At 44.3% G+C, this 19,692-nt stretch overlaps 1 protein-coding gene across 2 annotated transcripts in view; it reads left to right on the plus strand.

The window, feature by feature from the left end:
- The window catches only part of exoc3l2b (exocyst complex component 3-like 2b), a 46,101-nt gene that overhangs the window by 16,623 nt on the left and 9,786 nt on the right, over positions 1 to 19,692 (plus strand). For both annotated transcript variants that reach the window (XM_088011536.1, XM_014976808.2), the window contains exons 2-6: positions 9,857 to 10,360; positions 10,909 to 11,147; positions 18,306 to 18,556; positions 18,635 to 18,901; positions 18,976 to 19,094. In XM_088011536.1, the coding sequence (XP_087867662.1) occupies positions 9,857 to 10,360; positions 10,909 to 11,147; positions 18,306 to 18,556; positions 18,635 to 18,901; positions 18,976 to 19,094 (1,380 nt within the window). The remainder of the gene's footprint in view (positions 1 to 9,856; positions 10,361 to 10,908; positions 11,148 to 18,305; positions 18,557 to 18,634; positions 18,902 to 18,975; positions 19,095 to 19,692) is intronic.

Genomic DNA, 19,692 nt, shown 5'->3' on the forward strand with positions numbered 1-19,692 from the left:
TGTCTTTACAACCCTAATGCTTCTTCATTGATTATGTTTTGGACCTGAAGGTCGGAAACCTCCCCGGATCTGAACCGTTTCTAAAAGCAGAACCAACAGAGACCGCCTGAATGGGTCAGCCTGGGTCGGGTCCAAAAGCTGATCCCAGCAGATATTACCGACCGGAACCAGGAGTATTGGCCCTGAAACCAGATGGATTCCCGATGGAATGATTGAAATGTTTTAGTCCATCTGCTGCAGGTCGCAGAAATCCACCAGAATACACAGCTGAAGCCAGAAGTTTACATACCCCCAATAAAAACACAGATCCACATTTTAGCATCCAAACGTCTTTCAGGACAGAATCTCCAAAATTATTTCTATGGGCTTCATGCCAGAACATTTTTAGAGATTTTTTTGAGTTTCTTTGAGTTGTGGATGCGTGTTTTCATTTGGTGTATGTAAACATGTGGTTTCAGCGCATGTTACTGGTGGTGTCAGTAGAACCTGAGCAGGAGGATCGATTCTGGTCGACCCACAGCAGCCTGAGGTTATGGAAACCTGCTGGGAGGATCAGCAGCAGCAGCAGCGCTGTTGTGAAAACAGAGAACTGAATGTCATGCTGGCTGTGACGCTAACTGGAGCTGGGACGCTAACTGGAGCTGTGACGCTAACTGGAGCTGGGACGCTAACTGGAGCTGTGACGCTAACTGGAGCTGGGACGCTAACTGGAGCTGGGACGCTAACTGGAGCTGTGATGCTAACTGGAGCTGTTACGCTAGCTGAAGCTGTTACTCTAACTAGAGCTGTGATGCTAACTGGAACTGGGACGCTAACTGGAGCTGGGACGCTAACTGGAGCTGTGATGCTAACAGGAGCTGTGATGCTCAATGCTAGCTGCGATGACAACTGGATCTGTGACTCTAACTAGAGCTGTGACACTAACTGGAGCTGTGACTAACTGAAGATGCAATGCTCAATGCTAGATGTGATGCTAACTGAGGCACTGACACTAACTGGAGCTGGGACGCTAACTGGAGCTGTGACGCTAACTGGAGCTATGACTCTAACTGAAGATGTGATGCTCAATGCTAGCTGTGATGCTAACTGAGGCACTGACTAACTGGAGCTGTGACACTAACTGGAGCTGTGACGCTAACTGAGGCAGTGATGCTAGCTGCTGGCTACTATCCTGCTGGTTTTTATTTAGCTAGAGGGCAGGAGGTGTTTCATCTGGGAGCTCTTTGCTTCTCCTTAGTTGATATTTCAGGATATTCTACCAGAGATTCATTTGACAAGTGAACAACAAATCTGGAACCAGTTTAAGCAGAGGCTAATGTGCTAATAACCTCACAAATTTTTTGCTTAGCCCTTTTGCTAACAAATCTTCCCCTAAATTAATTCTTAAATCGCTAATTTAATTTGCTGTTTTGTAAATGTTCAGTTGAATAACGTTCAACATCTGAGTTGAAGTTTTGGTAGGTAGTTGTATGTTTAGATTCATGCTCTTATTTTGAAGTCTGTTTACACACCAGTTCCATTTCCTCTCCTCATTTTCTCTCTTTACAATAAATTTTATTTCGCAATTGGAAAGTATAGAACAAATGAATAAATGAGGTGTAATGGTTAAAATTGGTGCTTTAGCATTAGCTTTAGCTACATAACACGTTGGTTTAACGTTAGCAGAATTAATGTTTATGAGCTCTTTAGGGCTAGCGATGCTAACATGTCAGCTAGCAGTGCCTGCCACTGGTTGGATTGTTTTGGTTTAAAGATGGAGACCATCATGGTGGAACCTTCTTGTCAAGGGCTTGTAGAGATTAGCTGGATGTTATCAGGGTTAAAGTGACTTAGAGGAACAAAATGTCTTCATTCCTTTTGTAGTTTTATGTGTTTCCAGGTTTGACTTCATCATTCGCTTCACTCAAACACCAAAGCACAAAGTTTAATCAAGATTTAGAGCCTTAAGATAAGGGTGAACAAAACAAGTAGGAGATCTGATGACACCTGGATGTGTTTAGAGTCAACATCTGATTAAAAGCTGCAGATCGGATGGTCTGATGGTTACACCAACAACATGACTGACTCCATCTGACCTGCAGCAGCAGGGCAGCCTGTCCTGCTCACACTGCGCCTTCAGCTGCTGTTGGATCTTCTTAGGAAACAGTGAAGATAAAAAACTGCAGTAAAATGGAGGCTTTGTTGGTTCAAGACATCGAGACGTTTTTCCAGTTTTTCTGCGGTGATGCAACATCTGAAACGCTCTGGGTTTTTATGGTTCAGGTTGAAACTGTTTTTACAGGAGGAACCAGATATTTACATACTCTATGAAAACTCCTTTGTCTCCATCAGATGAAACTTCCTGCATCGTTTTCATTGAATCGGTCAGTAGCTCTGACCCGTTCCTCCAGACGGAACCGGTAGAACTGGGTCGGGTTCTACCGGTTCGGGTCGGGTGCTCAGAAACCTTCTGGCTCCGCCCACTGGTTTTCTCTAAGACTGGATCAGACTTTGTTTTGGTCACTTTGGAGCCATTTTTAATGGGCCAGGTTTTAACCAGAAGCTTTCTGCTGAGCAGAACTAATTCTTCATTTACCGTTTGAAAACATTTAGCGCACTTAGCCTCCGCTAATTCATTCTTCTCAAACTTTCAAATGAATAAAGTTCAGAATCTGTGTTGAAGTTTTCTGTTACTGACTGTTAGGATGTTTGTATTCATGCTCTTATTTTGAAGTCTGTTTCCTCTCCTCGCATTCTCTCTTTTATTCCAAGTAATTTTATTTAACAAATGGCAAGTATACAACAAATGAGGAGTAATGGTTGAAATTAGCATTAGCTTCTGCTAAAATCCGTGTTGGTTTAGCTCATTCCTTTTGTTGATCCTAACAGACATGAAGGTTTATTCTGATTTAACGTCAGATGGTCATTTTTTACAGTGTATGTAAATATCTGGTCCTGCTGCTGATCAGGAACCAGTGGAGCTGATGGAGGATCAATAAAAACCTTTATTGGCTCCAAAGTCTTGGTGCTGCTCTGTCAGACTGGGCTGATTCATTTGGGCGTCGTCCGCTGATCCGAACTCTGGAGCCACTGCTGGTTCTGGACGGTGGTTCTGGAGTTGCTGGTTCTGGACGGTGGTTCTGGAGTTGCTGGTTCTGGACGGTGGTTCTGTTCCTGGATTGGAGCGGAAGGGTTTCTTATCGTCTTTATTCTGATTTCTCATAAGAACAAACAGCCATGAACTGTTTGCTGTGAGTTGAGCCACTGAAGAACTTCTGGTTCTGGTTCTGGTTCTGGTCTGGCTGATAAACCAGAGAAATCTTCCTCATTCAGCCTCTTCATTTATGTTTAAGAAGGAACTGGGAGAAGTTCTGTGGATTGTTTACTGGACAGCAGTCATGATCCAAACGTCTGGAACCAGTTGGGCTAACTCGCTATTAGCTCAACTAAATTTCACTTAGCATTTTTGCTAACTCTGTAAAAGTTCAGCGCACTCATCTTCCCATAAATTAATTTTTCCAGATAAATTTTAAAGCATTGATTAACCTTTTATAAACTTTGACTTGAATAAAGTTCGATGTCTGCGTTGAAGTTCATGCTCTTATTTTGAAGTGCTTGAAGGCTGTTTATAGCATTCCTGTTTGTCTCTTTTCTCCATTATTTCAAACAGCAAAAATACAGGAACAAAAATTCACAAGATTTAATCTGAGGTCATTATGGAATAAGTGAATTGTTGCTCCTGCAGTCTCTCAGGAGCAGATGAGTTTTGAACTGAAGTTAGTGCTTTAGCGCCATGTTGTTGTAGCGCTTCAGCACTCAGCTAGTTAGCAATAGTCAGTCCTAACCAGCTGAGTGCTGAATATTGCGGCTAAGTGTTGGTGTTGTGTTTAACGCTTTAGCATTAGCAGAACAAATGTTTATGATTAGTGTTTAGGGTTAGCATTGCTAACTTTTTAGCTAGCGACGCCTAGCTGCACTTTAGCCATTTGGTTAATTGATGTTTAAGGACAGTTTGGATTCGGCTGATCGGGTTTTTCTAAAGTTTTTCAGATTCTCCATCAGCTGCTGACATTTTTATGTTTACAACTTTATTTATTTAAATATTTTAACTCCTGCTGCCTGCCCGCTGGGTTTCAGTCTCCACCTTTTTAGCTGCAAACCGGACCGGGTGCAAACCGGACCGTGCCAGCGGCCATGTTTTTGAGGAGCTTCTGCATTCAGGCGGCTCCATCCGCGTTTCCTTCCAGCCGGATATGAACCAGAGACGCTCCGTTGGTTTGGGTTGTGTAAGTCTGGCTGCAGGCGGATGAAGGATGAGGGCGGTTCTGAGCTTTCAGAACCTGCGGTCCGGTAAGCGACTGGGCTGCATCTGTGTCTGATTAAAGCAAAGCTCTGACTCAGCAGCGTTTCTGCAGAGAAGCAGCTGCTGGGATGAAGCTGCGGAGGAGAGTTCCGGTTCTGACCCGCTGGATGAGTGAAAGGTTCTGACTGGGCTCGTGTTCCAGAACCAGCTGACTGACCCTGCCTGCAGCGCCGTGGGAAACGTCCACATCAAACTGACCGTCCATCAGCAGATTCCCACAGAAACAGGATGGTTTGAGTCAAACCAGAGAGAAACAACGGCTGATTGTGAAACAACAAACCCAAAATGTTCCAGTTCGTCTCCCATCACTTCAGGAAAAACGTTGCAGACCGGTTGGTTCAGTTCAGCTTCTCTGGCTTTGAGTTCATCAAACCAAGCTGTGGCGGGCCGAGGCGTCTGTCCAGGCAGACAACAAACCGAAACGTTGATCCGTCTGGCAGCGGTAAACTTTACTGCAGCTGCTCTATCAGGTTTCTGTCAGTAGAAAAATGGTGCCTGATTTGACTGTTGGATGCAGGATTGAATATCCTCATTCATCCTGTGAGTCGGACGCCTTGTTTTCCCTGGAGGTTTTTCTGCCAGGCCTCAGATGAATAAACTTTAAATCTCCAGGATGTCCACAGATGAACCGGGCAGTTCTGCTGTGTTCAAGTCTTTTTTAGCAAGCTATCTGTCGAATCCAGGAATAAATCTGACTACTGTCATCTGTTTTTCCGCTGTTTGCTGGAAAGTGATGCGGTTCTGACCAATCAGCAGCTGGGAGCCTGAAGCAGGAAGTAGTCGATCAGCTTATGAAATGATTTTTATTCCAGTTTTCCTGCTGCCGTCTGATTATCTCTGCAGTCGTTTGTCATGAAGCGGCTGCAGGTCAGGGCTGAGCCTGGTTGGGTATCTGCTCGCCTTCCTGATTCCTGTTTGTGTCTGGTGACCATAAAAGGTCGAGACGTCGTGACCTCGTCCTGTTAACACGACGTTCTGTTCGCAGGAACCTGAGCTGCTGCTGGCAGGATGAGACCAAGAATCAGCGCAGAGTTTTATTTTTCTGTGAATTTCATGGAGTTGCATAATATAAATAAATCTTCATGACTTTGTCAGGATAAGAGTTTGACTGCAGGAGATCCTGGCAGCTGCTGATCCTGAAGCTCAGACACTTTTAAATGAACCGTAAAAACAGAGAAGAGATTTTGTTGCTGCAACATTTAACAGTAATGTTGTCATGCTGGGATTATCTGATATCATTTCCAAAGTTCATCAGATTAATAATCCAAAGATTCATCAGCTGAACATCAGAAGCTGATAGAACGAGTGAAATCAAACCGTTAGTGTCTGGAAGCTTCTGGTTCAGGTTCTTCAGGGTTTTTATTTTTTATTCTCAGTCATGGGCACCGCTAACTAAAATGTTAGCCCTGCTAACCCTGAAGCACTAATCATAAACATTAGCTCTGCTAGTGCTAAAACTCTGCAGGCCCATGCTAAAGCGCTACACCATAAGTGTAAATCCAGTCCTGGGGGGCCGCTGCCCTGCAGCTTTTAGATGAGCCTCTGCTGCAGCACCTGAACAGGCTTTGGAGATCTGATCTACAGCAGGAGGAGGAAATGAAGCCGTTTCATTCCAGAGTTTTGTCCCTGTGGCACATCTGAAACCTGCAGGACAGCAGAGGACTGGAGTTTGACACCCCTGTAAACAAGGGATTTATCGGAAGCTAATGCTAACGTGCTAAATCAACGAGGTATTTAGCTAAAACTAATGCTAAAGCATTAGCTTCAATTCAAGTGATATCTGCCCTTGATAACCTGCAGTCCTGCAGCATCAGTTGAGTTTGGACATGTTGTGTAGCGATCCTAAATGTTGTTTTATTTTGTTCCTGTATATTTTTCCTTTTTGAAAGAAAGTTTTTGGGTCTAATAAATCTCAAACTTCTTGATGGATTCTTAAAAGCTCAACACAGATCTTCAAATTTATTCAACTGAAAGTAAATTAACTCTTTAGGATTTTTCTGGAAAAATTCATTCATGTGAAGCCAAGTGAGCTAAATGTTTCTGAAGTTAGCAGAAAATGCTAATCCAAACATGAGCTTCTCTATTAGCGGGTCAGTAGAAAGTGAACTGATGTCACTGAACCAATGACTTTATTAAATTGAATAAAGTGAATGTGACGCTCGGGTTATAAATGTTAAATATTTGCAAGTTTAGGAGCCAAAAAATCAGCAGAAACCATCAAACAGGCGACAGAAAAATGTGAAATTATTCAGAGAGAAACAAACAGCCTGAAGTGATGAAGCTACGGCCCTGAGCTGCTGTCTGATGTTGGGGGGAACCGGTGCCCTTTGACCCTGCCGTGCCCAGGGGCCCCTGAGCATTGTGCCAGCCGGGCCCCGGCCCCCGCCCTGCGGCGAGCAGCATGGGACCCCGGAGTCCTCGCCTCCGTCCGTCACACTATCGCTGTCCTTTCCGCCCCATTGTTTGTGTCCAGCAGCTTCCGCGATGCCCTGCGACCCTCTGGAAGAAAACAGGCTGTGCGAGCGCCGCCGGGGCTGCTGGGTATTTATGGAAGCGGCCGCCACTGAATCACTTCCCACTTCACTCTGTAGCAGCGTCTCTGTGTGTGTGTGTGTGTGTGTGACTTTCCTTTACAAGTCTGTTTGCTGCCTTAGAAGTGGTTTCTATTTCTGGCTGCAGCCGCGCGTCCTGAGCTGGTGAGACTGGAAACCAGCAACATGAACAACATCCGCTCCCAGTCCACCTCCAGGGGTGTTTACCGCTGCTGCTCCCGCTCTCATTCATCTGGGGCCAACCCGACTGCAGCGCTACCAGCTAGCATCCAAACCTGCATGCTAGCTGACCGATCCAGTTGCAGCCGCTGGTCTCCATCATTAATGAAGCAGATTAATGACCCAATACTTGCAGAAAAAAGTCGTAAAATTGCGAGAAAAAAGTTTTTCCAATGAGAAAAGTTTCAGCATCTGATGTTTGTGGTTCTTTGAAACAGTCATTTCAGAATCCTCCTACTCAGTCATTTGATGGTTATGTGTTTAAAAGTTAAGTATTTCCTTAATTGTGAAACAAATACCCAGTGGTTGGCACATTTATGCTAACAACTGCTAGCAGCAGAGCTAATTTTTAGTGTAGCGCTTCATCAGTTAGCACACTTAGCTTTCCCTAAAGTAATTTTTCCAGATAAATTCTGAACTCTAGAATTTGGTTGTTTTGCAAACCTTCAGATGAATAAAGCTCAGTATCAGTTCTTCAAACAGTTAGATGCTCGTGCTCTTATTTTGAAGCAGTTTTGTTTACAGTAGATTGAAAACCTGTATTGGTCTTAAATTTGCAAGATGAGAGTTTGAAAATGGCCAAAACTTTTTTTTGTCCGGCTGAATGAAGGTTGAAGTTCAGACACGTAATTATTAACGTCGCCTGCTGCAGTTTGCAGGCTAAAATAAAAACTCATCCATGGAAGTCATCAACATGTTTTCTGTGCATTAACATGTAAATAAATAATGTAGCACTAAACCTGGAACTACAGATCAGTAGGTCTCTCGCCTCTTGCATAAAGAGTTTTCAGTTTTCACACTAAAGCTTGGCGTTCGGATGGTTCAGACTGGTGTTCCTTAAACTGTTTTGGTTTAAAGTGAATAACGCAATACTGTTGCTGTTCTGCGATACTTAACCAGTTGGTGAACAATCCTCACTTCTCAGACATTTTCCTTCACACCAGAAGGTTCATGACAGTTTTACAGAGATTCAGTATCTAGAAAACACTTTGTATCGGCATGCAATCAGCTGCTGTGATCCATTCAGACCCATTATGCTGGTCCCGATAGCCTGGCTCTGGCTGTTGGCTCAGTGACTCTGACTGATTGGCACAAGATGCTTGAGCTTAGATCAGGCTGAAAGTTTCTCCATCCACCTCATCTCTGAGTGTCGGTGTAAAAGCCTTATCGGTCATGATGGATGTTCAAGTTGACAGAAAGGGCTTAAACTAGCAACGCACATCACCTGAGGGCCGATTTAATCATTAATGTGTTTCCTAGGAACCACTGCGGTGCCACTAAGATGGTCTCTGCAGCCGCCCAACGTCTGTTAATGTTTGCAGACTTTATGGCTCTTTGTCCTGTCGGCGTTTGGACTGTGAGATCATGACGGTTTATGACTGATTCAACGATCTGCGTGGCGTTCCACCATGCTTTATGGTGATTACCTGTCCTCCATATTTAGGGGTTTGAGCTGGACCTCATTGAAGTTGTTGGTAGCAGAACGTAAAACTGGAGACTTGATGTTTCAGCCAATCAGGAAGGCAGAGTAAGAATCTCAGAGCAGATTTTCAAAATGCTCCTTTTGACTGAAGGTCTGCAGGAAAAGCAAAGTAAAGTCAGAAGGGTGGAAGTGTCTCTGCGGTCCTGAAGCCAGGCGTTAACGTTTAGCTTCTGATCAAACATTTACCTGCTGGACTCAGTTTCTCAATAAAACGAACAGCGTCAGTCAGGGTGTGTCTCATAGTGTCTGATTTGTTAAGATGTTTCCATTAAAATTAGCAAGTTGACGTTTGTAGAGATTTCTGTTTCTGCTGATCTTCTTGGTCTTTCCGTCAGACTAAAACCTGTTTACGACACAACAAATGAGGATTTGAAGTGATGATGATGATGAATCAATGACCCAATGAAGACATTGCAGGAGGAGACATGTTGTCCCAACGCCGTCAGTCTGGTCCTCCTTGTTGTCTGAACAGCTCTCAGAAAGGATAAACCTACCAGAATCAGATCTCATCATCCCTCAGGGCACCATGTCCAGAGGACAGGAAGTTATTCTGGAAACAAAATAAAGTGTAGATCATTCCTGCACAGAGATTGGACCAGTTTATTGTTCAGAGATCTGTGGCTTTCCAGAAAGTAGTTACCCGTTTTTAAAGCTATGGATAAGCTAACAAAACAACCACAAGAAGTCTTGTTTCCAGTCTGGACTCTGGTAAAGGTCAGAGGTTAAGGTTGATGAACCCTACTAGACATTAGGAAGTAAACATGCGGTCTAACTCTAGTCTGGAAAAGTCCTTGAATGTCTCCACTTGTTGATTTGTGTCCAGATGGACTGGAGCTGGTCCAGTGAACGCATCGTGATGAAAAATTGTGATAAAGCTGAAGACCTTGGAACTAGGGATGAACCAATGGTGAACTTTAAAAAGTTTGACCTTCCGATTTGTCTTTGCCAAGTTGGTACCAATAGGGTGGCCAATGTGAGCCACTGGAGGAGGCTGAATTTCAGATCTTTGCTAAGATATATAAGGTTGGTGGATTTGCTCGGTTTCTCAGGGAAGTGTCAGTCAATCAATGATCTCCCAAAATGAAGGAAATCAGAGCCGATTTCTTGGTGCACATGTAGCTGGAACATTTTTACCTGATCTGGTTTTAAAACACGACATTGTTGATCATATCTAATTTCATTTAGGTTTAGATCGGGAGTTTAGAGACTCCAGGGCTGACTGGTTGATTGATCAATCGATGTCTCTTTTTCCGTCCTCAGGTGTTCCCATCCCAGTCCCCCCACCCCCAGCTCCATCATGCCTATCCTCAAGAACCTCCCTGTGCGCCTGAAAGGCGGTGGTCCAGTTCTAGACAACGCCTTGTTCTTCCGCAGGATGAGTCTCAACATCACTCCCCACCACAACCCCTTCGAACACGATGATGACAATATTCATGGCAATGGCGGCCATGAAAGCCACTGGTCGCCTGGAAGCTCGCTGTTGGACGGCGACGTGCCGAGGGACCGCAACCCATTTGAGGATGAGGAGGACGAGAACGAGGCCAACGAAGGCAAGAAGGGAAATGGCAGTGGAGGGTCAGTGAAGGGTTCGTTCAAGTTTAAGTCGCCGCTGAAGAGTCTCGGAAAGCTCGGGAAGAACCTGAGGATGTCGGGAAAGAGCAAAGATGGCGACACACCGTCCCCACAAGGGTCGCTGCAGGGAACGCCGTCGCCTTCACAGAAGAAGAAGAGAGGCAGGAGGAGCTCAGAGGGCAGTCTGCTCAGGTAAGAGACTGCTTACCCTTCTATAGATTTCACCGGATAAGAAACGACAGAAACGAGGGACATATGACTCAGATCCTCTAGTGACAGAAACATTTATGTTTCATCTATTCATAGAAGCATTGATTTTTCTTTGGTTTTGTTTACTAAAGCTACTTTGATAAAACTTGGCAGTAGATTTGATATGTTTTGCCTTTTCATAATAAAAAGGAACAAACAAGAAGGATAACAGACGAATGGTACATCACCAGAGATGCTCAACCTACGACCGCTAGTGGTTGAATGGCTGACAGTCGGACTCTTCTTGTTTCTTTAAGATGTTTCACTTCTGATTTGAAATCTCTCTAAAGACCTCAGGGATGCAGGCCTTAGAGGTTAAAGTAGTTTGTATAAAGTATTTTATGTTTTAATGTCCAACTGGAAGACTTTCTTCACCTCACAACAGCCAGAGATGCTGTAGTCTGAGTTGGGTGGTTGAGTTGAGGTTCCAAACATAAACTGAAATCGTGATAAATAAAGATCAGATCCCGACTTGCTGCCATCTCTTCCAGATTTGCAGGAAAATACCGTGACACCCTGAGCTCCCGCAAGGAATCCTTCACCAACGGCGAGCTGAACTGCTCGGAGAGCGACTGCGACTCTGTCAGCCGGCGCCTAACCTTCATGAAGATGGTGGGCCTGGGGAAGCTGAAGAGGGAGTCCATTACTGACCGAATGTCCCAGGGCCCTGAGGACCAGCCGGTGCAGGAGGAAGTGGTGGAGGAGGTCAAACCCAGAGAGCCTCTGTCAGGTAGGAGAGCCACAAGGAATGGCTGGAGGCAACCAAACGCCCCCTAGAGGCCAATTGGCTTTGGTCCATTTAGTCCCAATGACCTTTCTCCTGAAACACATGTTGAAGTTAGGGTAAGTTTTTGGTCTCGAGGGTTAAAGCTTCGAACACCACTGATGTAAACCATGAATGGTCCCAGGATTAGACTGTTGCTTCTGAATCGAGTCGTAGTTTCTTTGGGAAATTGTTGAGTGAGTCTGAACTGGAGCGCCAAGTGACTCTGTTACCAAACACTCAGAGTATTTTGGGCTCAGGGGAAGTGATTGGTCTTCTGTGGCTCAGTGTGAGGAAGGGAAGTCCAGCGGCATGATTGAGGCTCAGCTCCTTGTTCTGGCTTTGTACGGAGAAACAATCCAGTGGCGTTCCTCTGGTCCGCTGCGGCGCTCTAGTTCAGACCCGAACCCGGCACTCTCCAGGTGTTTTCCTCCCCTGGAAGCCGTTTTATCGTCCAGTTTGTTTTCACATCACCCTACCGATCTTATCAGCGTTTCTTAGACGCGACGCCAACAATCAGCCGAGTGCCGCTGAAGGTGATCCAGTGACAGCCTGGAATCTGACTGGGAAGTGTGTGATATCGTAAATATGTGGAGACTTCCTTTTGTTTATTCCCAGCCTGTTGACTCTGCTATTTCGTAATGAGGGTTTGGTTCCTCCACACCCTTGTTTACACCCTCAACCAGAGCAGGTTTGTTTCCATAAATGATTAATCGGATATTTTCTCCGTCATTTGTCTGACTCTGAAAGGTCGGAAAAGGGGAAAGTTTGCGGTGGAAAGTGCCGTAGTGAAACAAAGTGGGTTTAATCAATGTTTGAGTGTTTAAAGCTCCATGATCACCATCTGCCAACGTTTACTTTACCTCAAAGAGCCGGTGCTGATAAGCGCAGAGCGGCTCCACCTGCCCAGCCGAGCCGAGCCCGGCTGCTGCTTTTTATCTGTAACTCTGGGAACTGATTAAAGCTGCAGATAAGCCCAGAACTATTAATACCCCTGCAGCTTTCCGTTATCTTTGAGGCTGGAAGGCCTCCTTTCCATCACCCTAATGATTCCCGCCCTCCACAGAGCAGATTAGAGGCAGAACTCCAGGACCTTCAGATGACCTCCAGTCATTAGAAACACCAGGTCAGTTTGGGGAAAAACAACCTGAACCTGCTGGGGTTATGAATATTTTTGGACTTGATTGTATTTGATTCTGAAGGACAAACGCAGAGAGAGAGCAGTTTATGTTCACTTCAAAAAACTTTATTACAACTTAATTAACTTTTTCACTGTCAGTCATTCATGTAGCAGAATCCAGCTTCTATAGTTACACATTTAGTTTGAGGCTAAGAATTTAACTTCAAGCGAAATACTTAACTAGCTATTATGATAAATATTTATAAAGCTTAATAACAAGCTAATTAGTAGGTAGCAGTTAGCTCAATATTTAGCTAACATATTCATAGCTAAATAATATGGATATGAGTTTGAAACTAAATATTTAGTTGGCAGCTAAATACTTAGCTCTAACCTAAATATTTGCCTAACAGTTCCATATTAGCTAATCCATATTGGCTATATGCTAATAATTACAAATATTATAAATATTTAGCTTATATATTCATATTAGCTAATCTATATTGTCTATATCCTGATGTGAATATATTAGCTAAATGTTTAGTTTGAAACTATGATATTTATAAATGAATGAATGACATGGTGAAAATATGCCTTTGAAACCTGAACCTCATTTTTTTCTCATATAACAGGCTAACCCTGTTAATTTTTGTCAGTGTAACTTTACAAACAGCGCCCCCTACCGTCCCCCCCCCTCCAAGTGTGTTTTCTGTGGACTTAGAGACCTGAGGAGCTCCTCAGGGATCACGCCCCATCTACCTGTTTTTTGTGGTTGTTCCAAATACTTTGAGTCAAATGAGGCTTGTGACTGTTACCAGCTCGAAGTTCAGCTGCAACAGATTACACTGAAAGCCTGAATAAACACGCTGAGCTGCTGATGGAGGCGCCATGCTCACAGGAAGCTGCCTGACGTCGGGAGGATCACTGTGTGGCGTTAGCCAGGAAGCTAGCCTGAGCCTGGGACCAACGGGTTTGGTTGATCATGGAGGATAAACCAGCAAAGCTTTCAGGGATCCACATGTGACATCACTTCCTGTGGACGTTACAGAACGTTTCCTACCTGAGCGACTGTCTGGAAAAGGTAGAAAGTCTGGTTTATTATTCTCCTCCTGGAAACCACAGAAGAAGAACCAGAACAGTTGGACAGTTTGGATACGAAGCCTAAACGGAGGAAAACGATAACATTTATCTTCTGCTGTGATAAACCGAAGCATAAGATCTTATTTCAAGACCACAACTGTAAAAATGTCACTAAATTGCCAGCATACTGTCTAGTTTATTTGTTAACATCTTTGTTTTCAATGGATGAAAAACCGATTAAAATCCCAGTAATAACGTGGCTTAATAGTTACGTGTTTCTGTTGCTCCCCCCTCCCCACCTTTCACTCGCACGCGGCTCTGACACATGCGCAGTGGTTTCCTCTGGTCTGTCTAATCATCAGTAATATAATCCCGCTACATTATAATCAGACATGGCGACATGTAACTTCAGCAGCGCTTTGGTTTCACAGACGGTGGGGCTCCGACTGGCTTTATAGTCACTTAGAAAAGAAGCTCAAAGAAAGGTGAGCTCTGTGAGGTGATGCTAGCAAAGCTAGCTGTACTGGGACAAACTGTTTAATATGAAAAAACTTTGTGTTTGTATGTGTTTTTTCATATTAAAACTTTCTCCTTGGTCATTGTTCATAGTTAAGTGTTGTTTTGCTCTGGTTAATGCAGCAGATAGTTGTGGTTTCTGACATGTGCAGTATGGGCGGCTGCCCAGGGCGTTATCTTGTTAGGGATGGCACCAGAACTGATTGTGGCTCAGAGATGAAGCAAAGCAGAACGAAGAGTTTGAATTGATAATGATATATTAAATCTATTTCTGCTCTAAGTATTTAATATCTAGATGTTTTTATGGGAATATGATTTTTTTTTTCCAGATCATTTTAAGAAGCAATTTTGATCATATTTCACATTTTATTGAGTCATGTAGCACGGGGCGCCAGTCAGTTAGGTGGTCTCAACTACAGCACTACCGAAGCACCAAAGTTTCTGCCAGTGAATTTCCAGCCTGGATGTTTATGAATTCTCCGTTTGAGAGATTGGTGGTGAAGATCAGCAGGTTTGTGTTCAGGTGACGCGAAAAGCAGCGATTCAGCAGATCAGGTTGCTGCTGACGGTGTGTGTGTGTGTGTGTGTGTGTGTGTGTGTGTGTGTGTGTGTGTGTGTGTGTGTGTGTGTGTGCGCGCAATGCAGGTCCAAACAGTCTTTAATCCTGTTTAAACTCATCACACATCAGGCTCCGCCGTCGCGCCGTGACGTTTTACTGAGAATAATTTCACCTCCAGGTCCGGTTCCAGGAACCAGACATGGATCCGAACCAGGATGATTCCTGGAACCGGAGCGGTTCTGATCCTAAAGGAACTGGACCGATGAAATGTCCCGATCAGAATGCAGTGAGGTGGACAGCAGCTGCGTTTTCAGTGGCCAGATAAAATAAATTCACTTTACAGAAAAACGGTTATTTAGAGAAAACTTTTAGATAAAAAGTAATTGGTGTTTTTTATTTTCCTCATATTTCAAAAAGCTGCAACGAAAACAGTTTTTTTACTTCACGAGTCACATGACCACTAACCGGATGATGCCGCTGGTGGAAACCACAAAGAAGACGACAGGAAGTGGTTGGAGGGCAAAGTTTTTTAATGACTCACCTGTGATTTTATTGTTTCTTATTTGCTGGATGAAAAGTCAGATGAAAATGAAAATATATTAAATTATTTCATTTGCAAAATAGTTATAATTGTAGTTTGTATAGTTTTAGTCTTAGATTTATTTTATATTTGCTCTATATTTTATTATTTATTTGCTACTTGGGTGAAAAATGTTTCATCCATGGATTAATAATCTTCAATCATGAAATATGTTACTTTGCTAAAAATATTTTTAATTTGTATCAAAAAACAAAATAAACTTCATATTTACCTCAATGGAAGAAATGTATTCATTTTTTTGCTCCATTTTAAATTTTAAATGCTGTAAAAATAAATTTTCTGAGAAAAAGTTTCATTTTTCTCAGTCGGCTGCAAAGAAAGGGGCGGTGTGTTCACTGACCTTAGGAAAACTGCCCTGCTCCCGGTTCTGGTCCGGTTCTGGCCCTGTTCTGATCTGGTTCTGGTCCAGTTCTGGTCCGGTTCTGATATGGTTCTGATCAGGTTCTGATCTGATTCTGGCCTGGTTCTGGTCGGGTTTTGGCCTGGTTCTGGTCCGGTTTGGGCCCAGTTCTGCTCCGGTTCTGGTGTGACCTTGCTGGGACGCTACGGTGATGGAATCAGAGAACCGGGTCGGCGCCAGCAGCAGAGACGTTTTGCTTCAGTTCATCTCAGATCCAAAGCAGGGAACAAATTCTTCCCTCAAACGAATAAGAACAGAAATCTGCTTCATCGTTTCTCCGTTTAAACTGCGCTTGTCGATGCGGGCAGCAAAGTTACACAACCAGAAATAACAGCAGTAATTTTTATCTTTTAGCCCAGAGAGACGACATGTTCTCACCACAACCTAAGTCAGATATTTAGCTAGCGTGCTTAATATTTAGCTATGAACTAAGTATTTAATTAGCAAACTAAATATTTAGTAGCTGAACTACATATTTGGCCTCAAACTACGTTTAGTTTGAATTGTTTTACATTTATAAATGAATGTAGAACGTGGTGATTATATGACTTTGATTTTTAATCCCCTTTTCTGTATGACATAAAAACACAAACCTGCCTCCTCAGTTTGCTGACATGAAATCAAACTAAACCTTTTCTGTTGGAGGATCACATGATCCATGAGGCGCTTTTATTGTGAAAATCCCTCAGATTCATTTGATTGCAGCAGAAAACAACCCGGGGTCATGTGGAGACACCTGGAGACACAAACATGTTACAAGCCTGCAGAATGCTCTGTAACCTTCACACTCCCTGCTAGCATGTGAGCGAGGTCAGAGCCGGTCCAGAGACAGAGCGCCATTTGTTCTGCTGCAGCGTTGCCGTGACGACGGGCCGCTCTGTCCCGCTGGGGAATCTGACCTTGAACGCACCGTTTAATGAACCCACATTCAGCTTACCTGCAGCTTTCAGCAACGTGATGCTGCAAAGCTGAAAATAGCTTTTAGTTAGCTAACCACATATTTACTTAGCAAGCTAAATAACTAGCTTGGAACTAATGTTTTTGTTTGTAAAGCTTACAAAACAAATAAGTTTACAAACTAGATATTTGCTTTGTTCTTAAAACTAAATATTTAGTTTGTAAATAACATATTAGTCATAAACCACACGCTGTGTTTGAATACTCAGCTTGCTAGCTGAATGTTGCTGCTAGCGCCTTAGAGTGTGTTTATCGTCTAGATGTGTGATGATGTGGATTCTCCGTTCGGCTTGATGAATTTTAAACTGAATGAAAATGAAAAGTGACTAAATGTCTTTATTCTTATTTCTTGTTAAAAAAAAAAGATTTTCTGGATTTTTTGACGTCAGTCCATACGACTGCTCCGGCCCGCTCCGAGTCGGGTCGGTCTGGTTCTGTTCATCCAGCAGATGTTCTGGTCTCAACTGGTCTTGGTTTGGCCTGGTTCCTTAGGGGACAGAACCGCCGTAGAAAAGGATCCTGGTTCTGGACGGAACCGACCAATGGGAGCGTTTAAACGAGACAAGCGGCAGCTCTGATTGGTCCAAACAGGATGTTACTCTGACATGAAGTCAGCGAGTTTCTGACTTCACCATGGCGATGATGATGATGATGGTGGTGATGATGGTGGTGGTGAGGTAGAGGGTGGAGGTGGGCGGGGCTAAATGCTGCCAGCTGGAACAGATTTCCTCTGCAGGCCCAAACTGAACAATAAGAGCTTTAACACACTGTAACATAAGGAGTGTGTGTTCCTTAACATGTGAGGGTGTGTATCCCTCCATCCAGAGGTCCCACCCTGTGTGTGTGTGTGTGAGCCTGTAGGGACCGGGCCGGTTCGGCATCAGGCGTGTTGGGACAAAGTGAGGACATTCAGGCTGAATGTTTCTCACATTATTCAACATTTGGGGGAATTAATGCTGCATCAGTCAATTAGTTTTCCACCGATTTTTAGTGTACCTTTAATAAAGATATTTATTCTTTCATGTAAATCTGAGCATCATCTGCATGGATCTGTGATGAGAATAAAAACCAAGAAAATCCTGAGGAGTAATTTTGAGCCAACATCAGAACCCTGAGGTTCGAGTCAGAACCAGAAGTTGATCTGTTTCCAGCAGCCATGTTGTTTGTTTATAAACTGTTCTAAACATGCAGATATGTGGAACGCCGGGAAGCCCCTGAAATCATCAGTGTGGTTCTGACTGAGTCTCAGAACCAGACTGATTCTGCTGGAAGCTGAGCGGATCCGCTGGCATTGTTCTGCCTGGAAAGATGCTCTTCCTCTGCGTGAACCTCTTCCTCCGACCAGGACGACATCTGGAAGCTCCGCTTCCTCCAGCACACCCTCCAGACTTTTATTGTGAAAGAGTCACCTTGGAAAAGCTCTGCATTTTTCAGATGATAATTGCAGCTGGGAGATGAGATCGATCTTTTCACAGATTCTCTGTTTCATATTAAACATGGAGACAATTTGAACAAATATGTTCTTTTTTTAAAAAAAAATTAATAAAAGTTACAAACTTGAAAGTCATTTAAAGTTTTTCTGTTGCTGGTTTTCCAAGCTGTTATATAAAAACATGCAGAAGAAATTAAATCACACTTTGTTTCAGCAAAAGCATTTAAAAGATGAAATGGCAGCCATCTTTAATTCCAAGATGGCTGCCATTTGTCATAATGTTCGATTTATCATGTTCAGACTCAGTTTCACAGGTTACAAGGTTTAAACACCCTCAGTAAGATTTTAGCAGCTGCAGTAAAATCTGGCAGCCATCTTGGAATCCAACATGGTGGGGAGTGTTTTAGTCTGTTTTCTTCTGGACTCAGTTTGTTTTTGAAATGGAACATTTTTCCTCCAGTCTTGGAGATCCTGCAGCTGGTGAAGAAGCGCGACCTCTTCCTGGCCGACACCCACATCCTGGAGCTGGAGCAGGAGTGCAACGCCGCCGAGCCCGAGGACGTCGCCGGCCCCACCGTCAAAGATGGCGGCCGCAGGAAGGCGAAAGACGTGGAGCTGCTGTACGAGGAGCTGCAGAAGGAGCTGTGGGCCGTGGTCAGGGAGTCGCTCCGGGCCCCGACAGCGGGGCCCAACCTGGGGCTGGTGGTGCAGGTGAGGGCCGACAGGTGGACGTGGAGAACATTCCTGTGACATTTCAGGCCTAAGAGAGGAAAAACTTCCTGTCCCCAGGTGCTACAGCAGGAAGAGGAAGCAGATAAAGCCTGGGCCCTCAGCGAGGCGGCAGCCCCTGGGGGCCCTAGGCCTCGCCACCTCAAGCAGAGGTGGAGGGAGGCGGTGGAGGAGGCGGCTGACTCCTCGTTGCCCCAGAGGGCAGAGTTCACGGCTGGAGAGCTGGACAAGTACCTGGACCGGCTCCGAGCCAGGGTGGTGGAGGACCTGGGAGCGGCCAAGAGGAACGTCGTCTCCATCTACCCCGAAGACTTCCAGGGCTTCCAGGTGAGACTGGACACCGAACTGGACCTGTCCACCCCAGGCCCTCACTTATCACCCTGACCTTTGACCCCTACCAGGTGTATGTGGAGAGCTACCACCAGGCGGTCGCCAGGCGCCTGAAGGTCATCACCGACAACCAGCTGGAGATCACAGACATCTACTCTCTGCTGGACTGGCTGTACAACATCTACAGCAGGTAGGGACTGGCTGGTTCTGGAGACCCAAAACCTTCACACCAGACCGGGTCATCTGATCACATGACCGGGTCACCTGAACAGTTGGGCTGAAGCTGATCAGCTGACTCAACCATTTGTAGAGAAGATCCTGCGCAATAGTTCACTTCCTGTTTTGGAGCGGTCTCAGGTCCGCTTGGTGTTCACATGGGCATTCAAACCGAACCAGAGTTCACTTCATCTAAAACATGAAGGAAAGTAGCTGAACACAAACTTGGCTGCGTCGCCTTTTAGCCAAAATAAGTCGTTACTTTCTTTGGTCTTATAGCAACCAGCACAGTCAAGCCTGGGTGCAATTTGGAGGTGTGTGTCCTGCTGCATCCAATTAAATCCAGAATTATTTTAACTATTGTGCAATGTGAAACAAGGGTCTGGAGAATGACTGACATAAACGTATTTCTGTATATTAGAATAAATTTTTACTAAAGTGTCCTGAGACGATAAAATATGGATAAAAATTTGAACTCAAACTGTTAAACCTGTTCATGACCAGGAAACTCAGGAAGGTGTTTTGATCTTCTGGGTTTTACTGAACTGGAGTGGATCAGGCGTTGAGCTTGA

This window comes from Poecilia mexicana, unplaced genomic scaffold, assembly GCF_051168715.1.
Source record: "Poecilia mexicana isolate PSO_F unplaced genomic scaffold, ASM5116871v1 scaffold_13, whole genome shotgun sequence".
NCBI lineage: Eukaryota > Metazoa > Chordata > Actinopteri > Cyprinodontiformes > Poeciliidae > Poecilia > Poecilia mexicana.